The 19,353-nt window shown below is 41.1% G+C and overlaps 2 protein-coding genes across 2 annotated transcripts in view; one reads left to right on the forward strand and one right to left on the reverse strand.

Annotated features, from left to right (window-relative positions):
* Positions 1 to 5,669, reverse strand: part of LOC131510097 (IQ domain-containing protein F5-like) — a 31,473-nt gene extending 25,804 nt beyond the window's left edge. Inside the window, exons 1-2 of the mRNA XM_058726743.1 lie at positions 5,606 to 5,669; positions 4,631 to 4,704 (exon numbers count right to left, since the gene is read on the reverse strand). Coding sequence (XP_058582726.1) covers positions 4,631 to 4,704; positions 5,606 to 5,654 — 123 coding nt within the window. The 5' untranslated portion in view covers positions 5,655 to 5,669. The remainder of the gene's footprint in view (positions 1 to 4,630; positions 4,705 to 5,605) is intronic.
* On the forward strand, positions 2,345 to 3,064 carry IQCF6 (IQ motif containing F6). Its single transcript, XM_058726750.1, has 2 exons — positions 2,345 to 2,427; positions 2,639 to 3,064. The coding sequence occupies exons 1-2, from the start codon at positions 2,413 to 2,415 to the stop codon at positions 3,005 to 3,007; spliced, it is 384 nt and encodes a 127-aa protein (XP_058582733.1). The 5' UTR covers positions 2,345 to 2,412; the 3' UTR covers positions 3,008 to 3,064.
* Positions 5,670 to 19,353: the final 13,684 nt, after the last annotated feature.

Genomic DNA, 19,353 nt, shown 5'->3' on the forward strand with positions numbered 1-19,353 from the left:
TCCACCTTACATGTTTCTGCATTATTTGAAATGTTAGCAACATATGTACCATTTTATAATCAGATCAAGAAATCAAGCAAGGAAGAGAAGAGAGCCGGAAGCTGGGGAGCGGAGGGGACTGATGAAATAGAGACCAAGGCTCGAGGTCTGTAATCTTACCTCTCGGCCCCATCTGCTGCCACTTTGTGAATACCTATAAAAGCATGAACATAAAAGGGGCCAGCAGGTTCTCCCAGAGACTTCTAAGAAGGAGACAAAGCCAAGGTATTCTGGCAACAACACACCTAGGCCAGAGTGGGGTAGGGGAGAGACTCACAAGGAATAGTGGGATCTGACACCCTGATCATGGCAACCTGGCCCAGATGGACTGAGCCTCCGAACACTGGCCATGCCCACAGCCTGTGGATCCCTTCTGCAAAATCTGGGGGACTGGACTGGGAGTGGATAGATGCCTGATGCCAGGACCAACAGCTGAGTGCAGGGATGGAGGCCTTTAAGACACTGATATCAGCTCTCTGCTCACCCAGATTGACAGTTATTAAAGGAAGCAACACAGTCTGCTCCAGAGGACTTTTCACATGATGCAAAGAGCTTGTGCGGCTGACAAGAGGGACAGAACCTCTGAGACACCCCAATGGCCAATGCCATGGCCATGAGAATGAGCGTTCACACAAGGTCTCAAATACACATAAACAGGAGCCACAGACAGTGCATAGCCCAACAGGCAGCGGATGCCTAGCAAACCCTCATGCAGAAAAATGAATGCTAACACGCATGCTAAAGCCAGAGCCACAATGGCCTTCCAGATCCCAAAGGACGCCCGGCATCTCTGCATCACCTGCGTCCGCACTTCCAGTCCCAACCCTGAATCCTGGAATCGCAGTTTTCTGTGAGCTCCCAGGAGACCTGGCTGCACAATTGCATTCTTACACACGGCAGGGCAGATCCAGGTTTTGTGGGGCCTGAGGCTTATATAATTTGGAAGGCCTACTTTAAGAAAAAGAATACAAAATTACAAGCTTGAAATTGGCAAGTAAATAATGAAGGACAAATACAGAAAGGACAACAAATTGTAAATTCTCAAAAGTTGGCAAATACCAAAGCATAGCATCATGTATATATTAGCTCACCTTCCCACCTCTATCATGCTTTTCCTACATCTTTTTGCAGCATAACCTTTGATTACTTCTGAATATGATGATTTTGTAATATCATTTTTGATAGAAACTTATTTATTATAGATACTCAGGATGCCATGAAGTAAAGTATGATTTCTCATGCTGACTTACACAGTTTGTTCTGAGTAGCTCTGCTAGTTGCTGCACTGAAATCACAGGAATTCTGATCAATTCCCTTTCACAAAATTCACGCCAAAATAAGAGAAAAGTATGGCATGTTTATAATGGTCTCACTGCATTAGCAGGTATATTCCCAACAAGACAGAACGTCAGTTTTAAGCGGGCATCAGTGAGAACAGAATCTTCCAGTTACGGTTTTACATGTCTAATAAGAGGAAGAACTTTCTACAGAGCAGCTTTTATCTCCATACTTTTCAAACCTCCGTTTTCCTCCCCCGCCCACCTACTTCTGGTGCCTGGTGCTGTAGGGCATGTTCACATCACCGTAGCAGCATGTGTCGCTGCATCTTCTTACCATGACACAGTAACTGGTGAGAGCCTTCCTGGAAGCCATTTCTAGTGGAATGGTTGGCAAGGATGTATCTATTCCCCACGGTGACTGTGAACGACATAAATCTGTCTCATTTAACCCATACTAAGTACGCATATCCCAGCTGTTTCTCCTTAGTCATGTCCCAAAAAGGGCTGCAGCCATTCCAACACCACCCAGTAGAAGAGTGACAGAGGTGGTCAGACAGGGGGAGACAGAGGCCCTCTTCAACTGTCTTGCTTTCACAAATTTTACATGAAAGCATACTAGCCTGTGAATGCACTGTTTGGAGGCCCTCCCACGGGCTCTGACACTTAAGCTTCTGGAAATCCAAACTGGCTAGGAGTATTCCTAAGTAAAACCCCTTACTTGAAGGAAAGCTGCATGAGTCTCTTATTGCTGCTGCCAACAGGAACAGAAATAAGTGACTGGAAAGTGTAGAAAGAGCAAGACTTAAGAGGCTAGTTGGGTCTGCGAAATATACTGCAAGCAAGAGATAACGGCCGACCTCCAAAATGATGGGAATTAACAAATGAGGGGACTGGTCAATCCGGAAGGAGGCACGAACAAGAGGAGAGAGGAGAGAGATGTGGCAAAAATGTGGATGGACAGGACCTGATGAGGGAGGAGACCTGTGTGCAGGTGGGCGGAGTCTAACTGGAGGGGGGGGGGTGACTAACAGTTGAGGGCGGGGCTAAAGACTAGGGTGGCCTGATAAATGAGTGGACTCTGAAGACCAGGGCCATGGACACACAAAATGTGAGTAACACCCACACGGAAAGGGTCTGCCTGACAGATAATAAGCAGTGACTACTGATGAGTGGGGAACTGGAAATAAGATGAATGGGCCTGGAAATGGGAGGGCAGGGCCAGCTGTGCCAGGCCCCCTTTCTACCCAGCACCACAGATGGGGACAGAAATGGGAGGGTACCCCAATAAGCATCTCCGTGTTCTTCCCTCCCCTGATCAGTTAGAGAACGCAGCTGTAAAGATTCAGTCATGGTGGCGTGGCAACATGGTGCGCCGGACGTTACTGCACACAGCACTCAGGGCCTGGGTCATCCAGTGCTGGTGGAGGTCGATGCAGGCCAAGATGCTGGAGCAGAGACGGCGCCTGGCACTAAGACTCTACACCTGCCAGGAGTGGGCAGTGGTGAAAGTGCAGGCACAGGTTCGGATGTGGCAGGCTCGCAGACGATTTCTTCAGGCACGCCAAGCGGCCTGCATCATCCAGTCTCACTGGCGCTGGCATACCAGTCAAACCCGGGGTCTGATCCGGGGCCGCTATGAGGTCAAAGCCAGCCGGCTGGAACTTGACATCGAAATTCTCTTGACCTAGGGCACTAGTAGAGCCAAGGAGACTGGATCTCTTTTCCAATAAAGACACTTAACTGAGCATACTCTTGCTCTTTGGAAATTAGAAGCCATAAAAGAGGGATCAGCCCATCCCAGGGTACCCCACTCTAGGCCCTTACTCTTAATGCAAATCTGACCCATCCTGTACCCAGAAGAGACCCCAGGACCCAGGACAGGCTCTGACACCTCAGCCAGCCTGACCCCAGCTCTCTCCACAAGCAGGGTTAGGCATTGGGCTTTATTTTTCTGCAGCCCCTCCCCAGGCATCTCCATTCAAGATAGGACACCAGAGAGTCAGGCTGCAGCCAGAGCCAGCTGGGAAGACCAGGATTCCACAGGCCTATGCTAGGCAGGGTCCTCAGGGCCAGTGCAGTGTTTGACAGGGAGCCAGGAAGACAGGGCATCCAGCTGAGCAACAGCAGGACAGGAGCTGTGCCTCACTGGGGGATAGTCAGCCAGAGCTAGCCTCTGGGGAAGACCAGGACAGGAGCCCAGGAGCAGCAGCTGTGCCTGCCGCTTCCACCACCAGGGGTTGAGAGACAAGGTTTCCCTCCCCTCTGCTGGCCACTTCCTGGGAAAACCAGGCACTGTGGGGGAAGGGAGAGAGAGCCCAGGGAGGTAGGGCTGAGGAAACAAGCATAGGGAGTCCAAGGGTAGGCAAGGACTGTCCCTATGCCACTGGAAGTCATTGGTTTAGGGATATGACCTCTAAATCTTACCACATCTTCAGAAGCAGCTCTTCTGGCCTCCCCCCAAGATCCACTGTATTTGCCCCAACCCTCCCACAGACGGCCACGCCCCCTGCAGGGCCTGTCTCAGGAGCTGATGGCCTGTGCTGGCTGAATTTCTTGCTAACTCTCAGCACCCAGGCTCAGCCCTCTGTTTCTGTCTCTCACAGCCTCTGCCTGGATGCTCAAGGTCCCTCAGATATTTGTCTCTGAACCTGCCTCCCAGAAGCCTGAGGCTCATGACCCTCCCCAGGTGTCTGCAATGGGTGGCCTTGCCTGAGGGGTGGGAGGAAGTGTACAGAAATCAGAGGTCCTCAGGGGCCTTGCATCTGGGTAAGGCTTCCCCTCTCCTCAGGGGTGTGCGTGCGTGCGTGTGGGGCTCACAGGAGGGTGTTTCCAGAACAGCTATGGCAGAGACGGGGATTCAGGGATCAGTCTGACACCCATTGCCTCCAGTAGCTGCAGGTGGCAGTGATGCAGCCATAGCTTGCTCTTCCAAAGGAACCCCTCCAGGAGCTCTGGACACAGCTCTCATCTGCCCGCCTTGCTGGCCTGAGAGGCAGGAGACTCGCTAGGTCTGCATGCTGAATATGGCAGAATTCTGCATGACTTTCCCTGTAGGCACCACCCCTGCAGCGAGAGATGGTTAAAACCCAGGCTGGCAAGGCTTTACATCTCTGATTCTCAACCTATGTTTCATTGGAAGCCCCTAGGACACAAAACATACCAATGCCTGGGCACATCCAGAGATCCTACTTTTACTGGTCCGTGGAGAGGCCTGGATATTGGAATTCAGTGTGCAACCATGATTTGAAAACCGCTGAGTTAAGCCTTTCCCAGCTCAGGTAATATAGCCCACTAGGCCCATGTGGTCCTACCTGGGGATGGTGATGCAGAAGTCCAAACTGCTCGCCAGGCTCAAGGTAATTAAGGCTTTCCACTATGCGATGAGCTAAGAATGCAAAGTAAAACAGGGATTCAGAGGGAGAGCTCCTTTGGTGGAAAATTCTTGGAAGCAAGGAAACACAGGTAGCTGGGGCTGGGATGGGGAGAGGCTGTTGGGGGGAAAATACGTGGGGCCTCTTATCCCCAGAGACAGGACCCCAGGAATATGGCACCATTCCTGTGTGAGCAATGGAGACTCAGGGACCAGCCCAAGAAGGCCAAGCTTCATCCAAGGTCTAAACTACCACCTTGGGTGTCCCTCTAATGGCCGGGGGTCTTGAGAACCGGAGGTGTCTGGACCTGTGGGTGTTGGGCAACAGACAGCCTGAGGCAGAAGAAATCAATGAGACATAGGATGGGATTCCACAGAGAGGATCTCCTTTAGCAGCCAGGTCTGTGGCTAGAGTTGGCCTGGATTGGTGGAGACACCCAGAGCTCCTCAGCAGAGGTGAGGCTGTAGGTGGGGCTTTCCGAGTCAGACCTCTCAAACCCTCACAGAACATCACAGAACTTCCCTTCTCTTCCCCATCATCATTGAGAATTGAGCTGGAGAAGGAACTCTCCCTGAGAATACACCGAAACACTAGAAGTAAGGATGGGTGGGGGAGGGGGAGACGCTTGTAGCCTTGGGGCAGGAGTGGTCCTGAGCACACTCTGGGGGACTTTGTATCTCCATTCTTGCTCTTTGCCCAAGTGACATTGTGTCCCCAAGAGATATTGCCCTAGGCCTGATCAACAAAGAAATATACTGACCTTCAGACTGGCCCAGCATACTAGGCCCCTAAGAAGATAGTTCAGCAAGTAAGGGCCCATCTCCTACTGGTCCCTTGCAGCTCTGAAAAAGGATTCCCAGGTGGCATTTCATTCTTGCTCCCAGGATGCTCACCCCATGCTCTCAAGCCCCTCACCTGATACATCTCCAATCTCAGTTCTGATTCCACCATTCAGGGCCTCCATCCTGCCTTGTCTTCTGCTTCTCTCTGTCCCACATGGCAAACCCAAAATGAGACGGCGCTGTGCAATTACAAGATTTGCAGTACAGATACAGTAATTAAGATAGTGCAGTATTGTTGAAAGAATAGATCAATGGAACAGAAGAGAGAGCCCAGAAATAGACTCACACAAATATAGTCAACTGAACTTTGAAAATGGAGCAAAGGCAATCCAATGGAAAGGTTTTTTTTAATGAATGATGTTAAAAAACAACATCCACATGCAAAAAAGGTGAAGCTAGACACAGACCTTACACTTTTTACAAAATTAACTCAAAATGGATCACAGAAGTATAATACTCCGAGAGCCGTGAAAGAATTGATAAGCTGGACCTCATTAAAATAAAAGCTTCTGTTCTGCAAAAGACAGTGGTTATGAGAATGAGAAAAGAAACCACAAACTGGAAGAAAATGTTTGCAAAAGACAGTTGATAAAGATTTGTTATCTAAAATGTACAAATAACCCTGAAAACTTAATAATAAGAAAATGAACAACTCATTAAAAATGAAGAAAAGACCAAGCAGACACTTCACCAGAAAAGAGGTACAGATGGCAAACTAGCATATGAAAAGATATTCAACATAATACATTATTAAAGAATTGAAAATTAAAACAATAATGAAATAACCCTACACATCTATTAGGAAGTCAAAAATCCAAAACACTGACAACACCAAATGCTGGCTAAGATGTGGAGCAACAGGAATGCTTATTCAATGCTGGTGGGAATGCTAAATGGCACAGCCACTCTGGAGGACAGTTTGATGGTTTAATACAGAACCAAACATAGGCTCCCTATATGATCCAGCAATTCAGCTTCTTTGTATTTACTCAAGTGAGTTGAACACTTATGTCTACACAAAAATCTGCATATGAATGTTTACAGCAGTTGTATTCACAATTGTCAAAAGTTGAAGGCAACCAAGAAGACTTTCCAATGGGTAACTGATAAACTTACTGCGGTACATCCATACCACAATGGAATATTTAGTGATAAAAAGAAACAAGCTGTCAAGCCACAAAAAGACATGGAGGAATTTTGAACTTAAATCTGAAAAGGTAACATATTGCATGATTCCAACTATATGACATTCTGGAAAAGGCAAACTATGGAGACAGTAAATGGTTGGCAGGTGTCTGGTGGAGGGAATGAGGGATGAACAGGTGAAACCATAGGAGCATTTTATTCTGTATGATACTATAAATGCAGATACATGAAATTATGTATTTGTCAAAAACCAGAGAACTACAAAACACAAAGTGAGCTCTGATGTAAACCATGGGCTTTAGTTAATAATAATGCAGCAATACTGGTTTGTCAATTGTAATAAATGTACCACGCTAATACAAGATGTTAATAATAAGCTAAACTGTGTGCAGCAGGATGAGGAGCAGGGAGCCCATGGGACTTCTATTTTCTGCTCAATTTTTCCATAAACCTAAAACTGCTTTAAAATGAAAGGCTGTTAATATAAAAAATAAAAGGCATAATGACTAGAACAAAAGTACTAAAGCTGTCTGCATTTGTAAACAGCTTGATTGTGTACATAGAAAGTCATTAAGTATCTACTTGAACACCTACTTGAATATGTGAGTTTAGTACAGTCATGGGATATAATGTCAATATACAAAAATCAATTGTCCAAAGAAGATATATAAATGGCCAACAAGCACATGAAAAGATGTGCAGCATCACTAATCATTAGGGAAATGCAAATCAAAACCATGATAAGATATCACTTTGTATCCATTAGGATATGAAGGCTTTTCTGAAAAAAACCAACAAACAAAAAAACCCAAAATAGCAAGTGTTGGCAAGGATGTGGAGAAATTGAAAAGTTTGTGCACTGCTGGTAGGAATGCAAAATGGTACAGCTATTGTAGAAAATTGTATGGCAATTCTCAAAATATTAAAAATGGAATTACCATATGACCCAGCAAGTCCAGTTCTAGGTATACACCCAAAAGAAGTGAAAGGAGAAATTCAACAGATAGTATGACCCATGGTTATAGCAACATATTCACAATAACCAAAAGGTGGAAGCAACCCAAGTGTCCATTGATAGATGAATGCATAAACAAAATTAGCACATATGGAATGTTATTCTGCCCTCAAAAAGAAGGAAACATCAACATATTTATGATATGAATGAATCCTGAGGACATATGCTAAATGAAATAAGCCAGTCACAAAAAAACAAATACTATTATGATTCCTCTTATATGAAACTTCAAGAGTAGCCAAATTCATAGAGACAGAAAGTAGAATGCTGTTTGCCAGGGGGAGGGGGAGGAGGGAACGGGAAATTAATGTTTAATGGATACAGAGTCATGTGGAGAAGATGAAAAAGATGGATGGTGGTGATGGTTACATAACAGCATGAATGTATTTAATCCCATAGAAACATTCTCTTAAAAATAGTTAAAAGGGCAGGGGCGCCTGGGTGGCGCAGTCGGTTAAGCGTCCGACTTCAGCCAGGTCACGATCTCGCGGTCCGTGAGTTCGAGCCCCGCGTCGGGCTCTGGGCTGATGGCTCGGAGCCTGGAGCCTGTTTCCGATTCTGTGTCTCCCTCTCTCTCTGCCCCTCCCCCGTTCATGCTCTGTCTCTCTCTGTCCCAAAAATAAAAAAAATTAAAAAAAACATTAAAAAAAAAATAGTTAAAAGGGCAAATTTTATGTCATGTATATTTTACCACAGTAAAAAAGTAAATTATAACTAACAAAAAACTGGAAAATGAAATTAAACTTAAATAAGCATTTCCAATAGCATCAAAAAAAAAAATCAAATGCCTAAGAAACATAAATAGAAGATTTCCATGCTGAAAACTACACAACATTGCTGAGAGAAATTAAAGAAGACTGAAATAAATGAAAAAATATGCCATATTCATGAATTGAGTGACAATATTGCTAAGATTACAGTTTCCCACAAATTGATCTATATATTCAATACAATCCCAAACAAAATTCCAGAAGATTGTTTTTGTGCAACTTTAAAGGCTGATTCTAAAACCTATGTTGAAAAGCAAAGGACCTAGAACAGCCAAGACAGTCTTGAAAAAAATCAAATAAAATTGAAGAGCTTACCTCACCTGACCTCAAGCTTTACTAGAAAGCTACAGTAATTAAGACAATGTGGTGTTTATTAAGATAAATAGATCAATGAAACAAAATAGAATCTGGAAAGAGTCTCACCCATTTGTGGTCAACTAGTATGATCTAAGTCCTAAATCTAAAAGCTAAAAATAAAGTTTCTAGGAAACAAAAAAAAGGAATGTAGTGATATCCATGAAAATGACACAGTGGATGGCTCCTAGGCCCATTCCTCCATAGAAACATCAAAAAGTCAAACAAAAACTATCAAAACCAACTTTGTCAGAACTCTACAAAACAGTCAAAAGTTTACAGCAACCAAATGAATGCTGATTAAAGAAAAAGGCAATTTAAAAACAGTAGGAAGACTTTGTGGAATTTTTACTTGCCATTGTCCCATCCCTCCTCTTCAGAATGAGGGCTGTCTTGCAGATGGCAGCCCATATCCCCAGTGTGGGACCTGGTTACTGATTCCAGAGCAGAGCAGACCATAGAATCATGTTTGCTGGTCTAATCTGTCTGGGTGTTACCTGAAGGACTAATGCAAGGCACCTGCCTTCGGTTTGCCAATCTCAGAGCTCATTTGGGGTGGAAAAGCAGTAAGCGTTCCTGGAACAATGTAAGGCAAATGAACAACCTCAGCTGTTTGGGGGAAAAGATTATATATTAGGCAGGCAACAGAGTACTAAAAGCCTCATGGGAAAATCTGGGTGTAGTTTCCTTCAGAAATTAAGGCATTCAAAGTGCCTATGTGTACTGGGAAATTAAAAAAGCCATGTTCATGACCAGGGCAAGACTTATGCTCAGAAGACACCTGCAAAGACCTAAATCTTTCATCCCTGTCTCATCCCTAAGCTGTTTGGAAGCAAAGACTAAGGCAGATGGCCAGGCTAAATGGCCTGGCTAAGTGTTGAGGGAGTGTCCCAGTGCAGAATCAACTTGCAAAAAGTAGAAGAGTTCTTTTTTCTTTTCTCTCTTGGAATTCAAGAAATTTTCCAATAAATCACTAGCTGAACACAGGTAAAGGAAGACAGACTTCAGAGACCACACATTAAAAAGAACATAGACTTGGGGAGCTTGGGTGGCTAAGTCGGTTGAGCATCCGACTTTGGTTCAGGTCATGATCATATGGTTCATGGGTTCAAGCCCCATGTTGGGTTCACTGCTGTCAGCATGGAGCCCACTTTGGATCCTCTGTCCTCTTCTCTCTTTGCCCCTACTCCATACACATGCATGCACACACACACACTCTCTCTCCCAAAAATACATAAACATTTAAAAAAGAACACAGACTTAAAATAATAATTTAGAAAAGTCACTAACCAAACAACCATAGCCCACAACAAGCCACAAAAACACAACTTGGGAAGAGAGAAGATTCTGACTTCCAGAGTTGCCACACTATAATCAAAATGTCCAGTTTTCAACAAAAAGTTACAAAACATGTGAAGAAACAGGAAAGTATGACACATTCACAGGAGAAATGACCAGAAATTGTCCCTGAGGAAGCACAGACATTGAGTCTACCAGAAAAAGAATCTAAATCAACAGTCCTACATATTCTCAAAAAGCTACAGGATATCAGGGACAAAGAGTTAAAGGAAACTGGGACAACAATGTATGAACAAATAGAGAATATTGATAAAGAAAAATAAATTATAAAAAGGAACCAAATAGAAAATCTAGAGTTGAAATGTACAGTAACCAAAATGAAAACTACTAAAAGGTAGTTTTCAGCAGATTTCAGCAGGCAGAAGAAAGAATCAGTGAACTTGAAGATAGGACAATCCAGTCTGAGGAGAATAAATAAAAGAAGAATGAAGAAAGGGGAACAGAGCTTAGGAGAGTGAGACACCATCAAAAGTACTAAAATATGCATAATGGGAATCCCAGATTAAGAGGACAGAGAGTAAGGGGCAGACAGAATATGTGAAGACACAGTGCCTGAAAACGTCTCACATTTAATAAAATACAATAATCTAAATATCCTAAAAGTTCAATGAACTCCAAGAAGGATAAACATAAAGAAACCCACACTGAGGCACTTTATAATTAAATTGTCTAAGGCCAATGACAAAAAGAGAATCTTAACATTAGCCAAAGAAAAATTCATCATGCATAAGAGACTTAGTAAAATTAATGGATTTCTCATTAGAAATCAGGGAGATGAGAAGGGAGTGGGATATTTTTAAAGAGCCCCTAAGAGACTTTAGATTCAAAGACAGAAAGGTTGAAAGTAAAAGGATGAGGGGTGCTTGGGTGGCTCAGTTGGTTAAGCGTCTGACTTTGGCTCAAGTCATGATCTCACAGTTTGTGAGTTCAAGCCCTACGTCAGGCTCTGTGCTGACAGCTTACTCAGAGCCTGAAGGCTGCTCTGGATTCTGTCTCCCTTTCTCTCTGCCCCTCCCCCGCTCACACTGTGTCTCTGTCTCTCTCAAAAATAAAAAAGCATTAAAAAAAAAAAGAAAGTAAAAGGATGGAAAGACAGATTCCATGCAAACAGTAAACAAAAGAGCTGTAATGGCTGTACTATTACTATTTTAAAAAGAGAGATCTCGGGGTGCCTGGGTAACTCAGTCAGTTAAGCGTCCAATTTCGGCTCAGGCTGTTGCATTGGACTCTGTGCTAACAGCTCAGAGCCTGGGGCCTGCTTCAAATTCTGTGTCTCTTTTTCTCTATGGCCCTTCCCCACTTGTGCTCTCTCTCTCTCAAAAATAAATAAAAACAATTTAAAAAATGAAAAAAAAAAAAAGAGAAAGATCTCAAACAGAAAGGGGACAAAAATGTCAACCAGCAATACTATATTCAGCAAAACTGTCCTTCAAGAATGAGGTAAAAATAAAGACTGCCCCAGACCAACAAAATCTGAGGGAGTTTTTCACCATTAGACATGCCTTATGAGAAGTACCAACAAGAGTTCTTTAAGTTGAAATGAAAAGACATTAAACAGGAACATGAAAGCATATGAAAGTATAAATCTTACTAGTAAAGGTAAGTATAAAGACAAATACAGAATACTGTCATACTGTAATGGTAATGTAATGGTAATGTAAATCACTTTTAACACTGGTGTAAAAAGTAAAGTACAGAAGTACTAAGAATAACTATAAACGGGCACCTGGGTGACTCAGTCAGTTAGGTGTCTGACTTCAGCTCAAGGCATGATCTCACAGTTCGTGGGTTCGAGCCCTGAATCAGGCTCTGTGCTGGCAGCTCAGAGCCTGGAGCCTACTTCAGATTCTGTGTCTCCCTCTCTCTCTGCACCTCCCCCACTCACACTCTGTTTCTCTCTCAAGGACAAATTTTTTAAAAAAATTTTTTTAAAGAATAACTATAAACAAAGTTGTTAATGAAAGCACAAATTTTTAAAAAAGTAAAATCTGGGGCACCTGGGTGGCTCAGTCAGTTAAGCGGCAGACTTGGGCTCAGGTCATGATCCCACAGTTTGTGGGTTTGAGCCCTGCGTTGGGCTCTGTGCTGACAGCTCAGAGCCTGGAACCTGCTTCAGATTCTGTGTCTCCCTCTCTCTCTGCCCCTTCCCTGCTCACATGCACTCTCTCTCTCTCTCAAAAATAAACATTAAAAAAAAAATTTTTTTAAGGTAAAATCTGACATCAATAACAAAACATGTGTGTGGGGGGGATAACATGTAGAGCTTTTATATATGATTAAAGTTAAGTTGTTACAGCTTAAAATAGACTGACATACCTATAAATTGTTTGATGTAAACCTCACAGTAAGCACAAAGGAAATAACCCAAAGTAGGTACACAAAAGATAAAGAGAAAAGAATCAAAGCATATCACGACAAAAAAAAATCCCTTCAAATCACAATAAAGACAAGAGAGTAAGATATGAATAAGAGAGCTACAAAAAAGACATAAAACAATTAACAAAATGGCAAGAGTAAGTCTTTACCTATCAATAATTACTTCAAATATAAATAGACTAAACAATCCAATCAAAAGACATATCGTGGATGAATGGATTTACACTTGATCTTAGCCAAAAGGCCAAGAAGCATGGATGAATGGATTTAAAAACAAAGCCGGGGCACCTGGGTGGGTTAATTGCTGAGCATCCAACTCTTGATTTTGGCTCAGGTCATTATCTTAAGGTTCAGTTAGTGAGTTTGAGCCTTGTGTCAGGTTCCACAGTGACAGAGCAGAGCCTGCTTGGGATTCTCTCTCTCCCTCTCTCTCTGCCCCTAACCCCCTCAAAATAAACAAATTAATTTTAAAAAAAAGGAAAGCCTTTAAAAAAATAAGAAAAAAAAAAAAAACAAAACCAAACAACATGCTGTCTACAAGTCACCTTAGATTTAAGGACACACATAGGCTACACATGAAGGGATAGAGGAAGATATTACATGCAAATGGGAACCAAGAGAGTAGCAAAGAAGGTTATTGTATAATGATTAAAGGGTCAATGCAACAAGAATATATAACAGCTTGAAATATGCGTACACTCAACATCAAAGCACCTAAGTATACAGAGCCAATGCTGGCAGATATAAATGGAGAAATACACACCAATACAATAAAATAGTAGGAGATTTTAATACCCCACTCTCAGTAATGGATAAATCATCCAGACAGAAAATCAATAAGGAAACAGAATTGAACAACACTATAGACCAAATGGCTCTAACAGGCCTATGTAAAACATTCCCCCCAACAGCAGCAGCATATTCATTTTTCTCAAGGGCACATTTTTTTCTCCAGGATAGATCATATGCTAGGTCACAAAACAAATCTTAATAAACTTAAGAAGAGTGAAGTCATTCCAAGTATCTTTTCTAATCACAATGCAATGAAAATAGAAATCAATAACAGAAAGAAAAGGGGGAAATTCACTAATACATAGAAATTAAACAACAAACTCTTAGCCGTTGAGCCAAAGAAGAAATAGAAAAGGAAATTAGAAAATATATTCATAAACAAACAAAAGTGAAAATACCTTATACCAAAACTTGTAAGATGTAGCAAAAGCAGTTGTACAAAGGAAATTTATAGCAACAAATGTCTATCTAAAATAGAAGATTTCAGGGGCCCCTGCCTGGCTCAGTGGGTACAGTATCTGACTTTTGATCTCACAGTTGTGAGTTCAAGCCCCACAATGGGCACGGAGCCTACTTAAAAAATAAAAATAAATAAGTAAATAAAAATAGAAGATTTCAAACAACCTAACTTTATACCGCAAAGAACTAGAAAAAGAACAAACTAAACGCCAAATCGGTAGAAAGAAAAAAATAAAGCAGAAATAAATGAAACAGAGAATACAAAAACAATTTAAACATTGATAAAATTAAGGGTTGATGGACTAAGAAAAAGAGAGAAGATTCAAATAAATAAAATTGTGAGTAAAAGAGGAAACTTTACAATTGATGCTACAGAAATAAAAAGAATCATAAGGGACTATTATGAAAAACTATATGCCAACAAACTGGGCAATGCAGCAGAAGTCAAAAAATTCCTAGAAACACATCATCTATCAAGACTGAATCAACAAACAGAAAGCCTGGACAGACCAATAACAAAAAGGAAGGCTAAAGCTGCAATCAAAACACTCCCAACAACAGAAGACATGAATACACATTTTTCCAAAGAAGACATCCAGATGGCTAACAGACACATGAAAAGATGCTCAACATCACTCATCATCAGGGAAATACAAATAAAAACCACAATGAGATACCACCTCACACCTGTCAGAATGGCTAAAATTAACAACACAGGAAACAAGTGTTGGCAAGGATGTGGAGAAAGGGAAACCCTCTTGCACTGTTGGTAGGAATGCAAACTGGTGCAGCCACTCTGGAAAACAATACGGAGGTTCCTCAAAAAGTTAAAAATATAACTATCTTAGATCTAGCAATTACACTACTAGGTATTTACCCAAAGGACACAAAAATACAGATTCAAAGGTGTACATGGATCCTGATGTTTGTAGCAGCATTATCAAAAATAGCTGATCTATGGAAAGAGCCCAAATGTCCACTGACTAATAAATGGATAAAGAATAAGTGGCATATATGCAATCGAATATTACTCAGCCATCAAAATGAATGAAATCTTGCCATTTGCGATGATGTGGGTGGAGCTAGAATGTATTATGCTAAGTGAAATAAGTCAGTCAGAGAAAAACAATACCATATGATTTCACTCATATGTGCAATTTAAGAAACAAAACAGATGAACATACAGAATGGGGGACAAAAAAGAGGGAAACAAACTGTAAGAGACTCTTATGGATGGAGAACAAACTAAGGGCTGATGGAGAGAGATGGGTGGGGTATGGGATACATGGGTGATGGGTATTAAGGAGGGCACCTGTTCTGATGAGCCCGGGTGTTGTATGTAAGTGATGAACCACTGAATTCTACTCTTAAAACCAATACTGCACTGTATGTTAACTAACTAGAATTTAAATAAAATTTTGAAAAAAAACCCCCACTCTCAACAAATAAAAGTCTAGGACCAGATAGCTTCATGGGTGAATTCTACCAAACATTTAAAGCAAAATTAAAAACAGTCCCCAAACTCTTACAAATTAGAAGAAGAGAGAACACTTCAAATTCATTTTATGAGGCCAATACTACCCTGATACAAAAGTCAAAAACACCACAAGAAAAGAAAACTTCAGGCCAATATTCTTGATGAATATAGATGCAAAATCCCTCAAGAAAATACTAGCAAACCAAATTTATTAGCTCATTAAAAGGATCATACACAGTGACCAAGTAGGATTTATCCCTAGAATACAAAGATCCCAGAGACCTGGGGGCTCAATCGGTTAAGCATGTGACTCTTGATTTTGGCTCAAGTCATGATCCCAGGGTCATGGGATCGAGCCCCATGTCAGGCCCCCCGCTGTGAAGCCTATTTAAGATACACTCTCTCTTTCTGCTGCCCCTCTCCTCCACTCCCATTCTCTCTCTCTCTCAAATAAAAAAACAAAACAAACAAAAAGATCCCAACAAACGCAAATGAATCAGTGTGAGATACCACATTAACAGAACGAAGGATAAAAATCACATGATCATCTCAAGATGCAGAAGAACATTTGACAAAATTCAACACCCTTTTGTGATTGAAACAAAACCACAACTCTCAACAAATTAGGTATCGAAGGAACTTAGTCAGGGGTACGCAGACGGCTCAGTCAGTTAAGCAACCTATGCTCAGGTTCATGAGTTCAAGCTCTGCATGGGCTTCTCTATCTCCCTCTCTCTCTGTCCCTCCTCCATTCTTTCTCAAACATAAATAAACATTAAAAAAAAAAAGACGCTTATTTAGAAGGAACATAATAAAGGACATTTACGAAAAGCCCAAAGTTAATAGCATACTCAGTGGTGAAATCATACTCAGTGGTGAAAAGGTGAAAGTTTTTTCTCTAAGATTTGGAGCAAGGAATGGGTGTCCACTCTTTTCTATTCAACATAGTACCAGAAGTCTTACTCAGAGCAATTAAGCAAGAAAAATTTTAAAAACTCTAAATCCAAAAGAAAAAAGTAAAATGGTCTGTTTGCAGATGTCATGATCTCATATGTTAAAAACCCTAAAGATTACACACACACACACACACACACACACACACACACACACACAAAACCTGTTAGACCCAAACACTTTCAGTAAAGTTTCAGGATGCAAAATCAACAAACAAACAAAACTCAGGTGTATTTCTTTGTTTTTTTAAATGTTTTTAATGTTTACTTTTGAGAGAGAGACAGAGTGTAAGGGGGAGGGTGAGGGGGAAGAGAGGGAGACACCGAATCAAGAGCAGGCGCCAGTGTCTGAGCTGTCATCATAAAGCCTGACACAGAGCTGGAACCCACGAACTGTGAGACCATGACCTGAGCCGAAGTCGGACACTTAACCAACTGAGCCACCCAGACGCCCCAATCAGTTGCATTTCTATACACTAACAATGACCTATCTGAAAAGGAAATTAGGAAGACAGTACCATTTACAATAACATCAAAAAGAACAAAATACCTGGGAATAAACTTAACCAAGGAGGTGAAAGACTTGTACACTTTAAACTATAAAACACTGATGAGAGAAATTAGAGACATAAATTAATGGAAGAATACCCCATGTTTATGGATTAGAAAAATTAATGCCATCAAAATGTACATATGATCCAAAATAATCTACAGATTCAATTTAATCTCTATCAAAATTCCAATGGCATTTTTTTTTTACAGAAATAACAAAATTCATTTGGAACCAAAGAAGACCCCAAATAACCAAAGCAATTTTGAGCAAGAAGGATAATGCTGGAGGTATCCTATTCCTTGATTACAGACTATATTATAAAGCTCCAGTAATCAAACAGTATGGTATTGACATAATAACAGACATATAGGTCAGTGGAACTGAATAGGGAGCCCAGAAATAAACCCATGCATATATGATCAATTGGTCTTCGACAAGAGTGCCAAGAATGCACAATAGGGAAAAAAACAGTCTCTTCAACAGGTGGTGATGGGAAAATTAGACTTCCACATGCAAAAGAAAGATATTGTACCTTTATTTCACACCACATATAAAAGTCAACTCAAAATGGATTAAAGACTCAGATGTAAAAGCTAAAACAATAAAACGTTTAGAAGAAAACATAGGGAAAACCTTCTAGACATTGGACTTGGTATGATTTCTTGGATATGAACAAAAGCACAGGCATTTAAAAAAATACATAAGTGGGACTCCACCAAATTAAAAAGCTTCTTCACAACAAAGGAAACAATCAACAAAATGAAAAAGCAACTTATGGAACAGGAGAAAATATTTGCAAACCATCTATCTGGTAAGGGGTCAATATCCAAAAAATATAAGGAACTCCTACAACTCAGTAACAACGAACGAACAAACAAACAAAAAAACCAAATAGGTAAAGGACTTGAACACACATTTCACCAAAGAAGACATACAAATGGCCAATAGGTAAATGAAAATGTGCTCAACATCACTCATCATCAGGGAAATGCAAATCAAAACCGCAATAAGGTATCTCCTTACACCTTTCAGAATGGCTAGAATCAAAAAGACAAGAAACAAGGAGCACCTGGTGGCTCAGTCAGTTAAGCATCTCTCAGTTTTGGCTCAGGTCATGATCCCATGGTTCGCTGGACTGGACCCTGTAGGGCTCTGAGCTGACAGTGTGCAGCCTGTCTAGGATTCTCTCTCTCCCTCTCTGTCCATCTCTCTCTCTCTTTATCTCTCAAAAAAAAAAAAAAAAAAAAAGACAAGAAACAAGTGTTGGTGAGGATGTGGAGAAAAAGGAAGTCCCATACACTTGTGATGGGAATGTAAACTGGTGCAGCCACTGTGGAAAACAATATAGAGTTTCCTTAAAAAAATTTAAAATAGAATTACGATATGATTGAGTAATTCCACTACTAGATATTTATCCAAAGAATATGAAAACACTAATTCTAAAAGATATATGCACTTGTATGTTTATTGCAGCATTATTTACAATAGCAAAGATATGGAAGCAACCAAGTTGCCTATCAATAGATGAATGGACAAAGAAGATGTGGTCTATATGCACAATAGAATATTACTCAGCCATAAAAAAGAATGAGATCTTGTCATTTGCAACAACATGATTGGACTTAGAGTACATAATGCTAAGTGAAATAAGTAAAAAAGAGAAAGACAAATACCATATGATTTTACCCACATGTGGAATTTAATAAACAGAACAAATAAAAAACAGAAAAGAGACAAACAAAAAACCAGACTCTTTTTAATGTTTATTTATTTATTTTGAGAGAAAGAGAGAGAGTGAGCAGGGGAAGGGAAGAGAGAAGAGAGGGAGAATCCCAAGCACACGCCACGCCATCAGTGCAAAGTCTATCGTGGGACTTGATCCCACAAACCGTGAGATCATGGCCTGAGCTGAAATCAAGTGTTGGACGCTTAACTGACTGAGCCACCCAGGTGCTCCCCCGAAACCAGACTTTTAAATACAGAGAACAAACTGATGGTTGCCAGAGGGGAAATGGGGGGTGGTGGTGGTGGTGGGTGAAATAGATAAAGAGGATTAAGAGTACACTTATCATGATGAGCACTGAGTAATGTATACAGTTGCTGAATCATCGTGGGGGTGAGAAAAAACAGAATTGTTGAATCATTATGTTGTGCAAAGTAATATAACACTGTATGCTAATTATACTTCAGTTAAAAAAAAAAAAAAGAAAACGTGACATATATCCTATCACACACTCACAGTGGGATATTAGTGGCCATAAAAAGGAAGGAAATGCTGTCATTTGCAACACGAATAAACCTGGAGGACATTATGCTAAGTGAAATAAGCCAGATACAGAAGGACAAATGCTGCATGATCCCACTTTTATGAGAAATCTAAAATAGTCCAATTCAAAGAGAGTAGAATAATCATTACCATAATGCTTGGGAGAAGTGGCGGCCAAAGCGTACAAAGTTTGTTATGTAAGATGAGTAAATTCTGGAGATCTGCCACACAACATAGAGCCCATAATGAACAATACTGTATTGTATACTTAAATATTAGCTAAGAAGGTAGATTTTTTTTT

Source organism: Neofelis nebulosa, chromosome 4 (assembly GCF_028018385.1).
Source record: "Neofelis nebulosa isolate mNeoNeb1 chromosome 4, mNeoNeb1.pri, whole genome shotgun sequence".
In the NCBI taxonomy this organism is placed as follows: domain Eukaryota; kingdom Metazoa; phylum Chordata; class Mammalia; order Carnivora; family Felidae; genus Neofelis; species Neofelis nebulosa.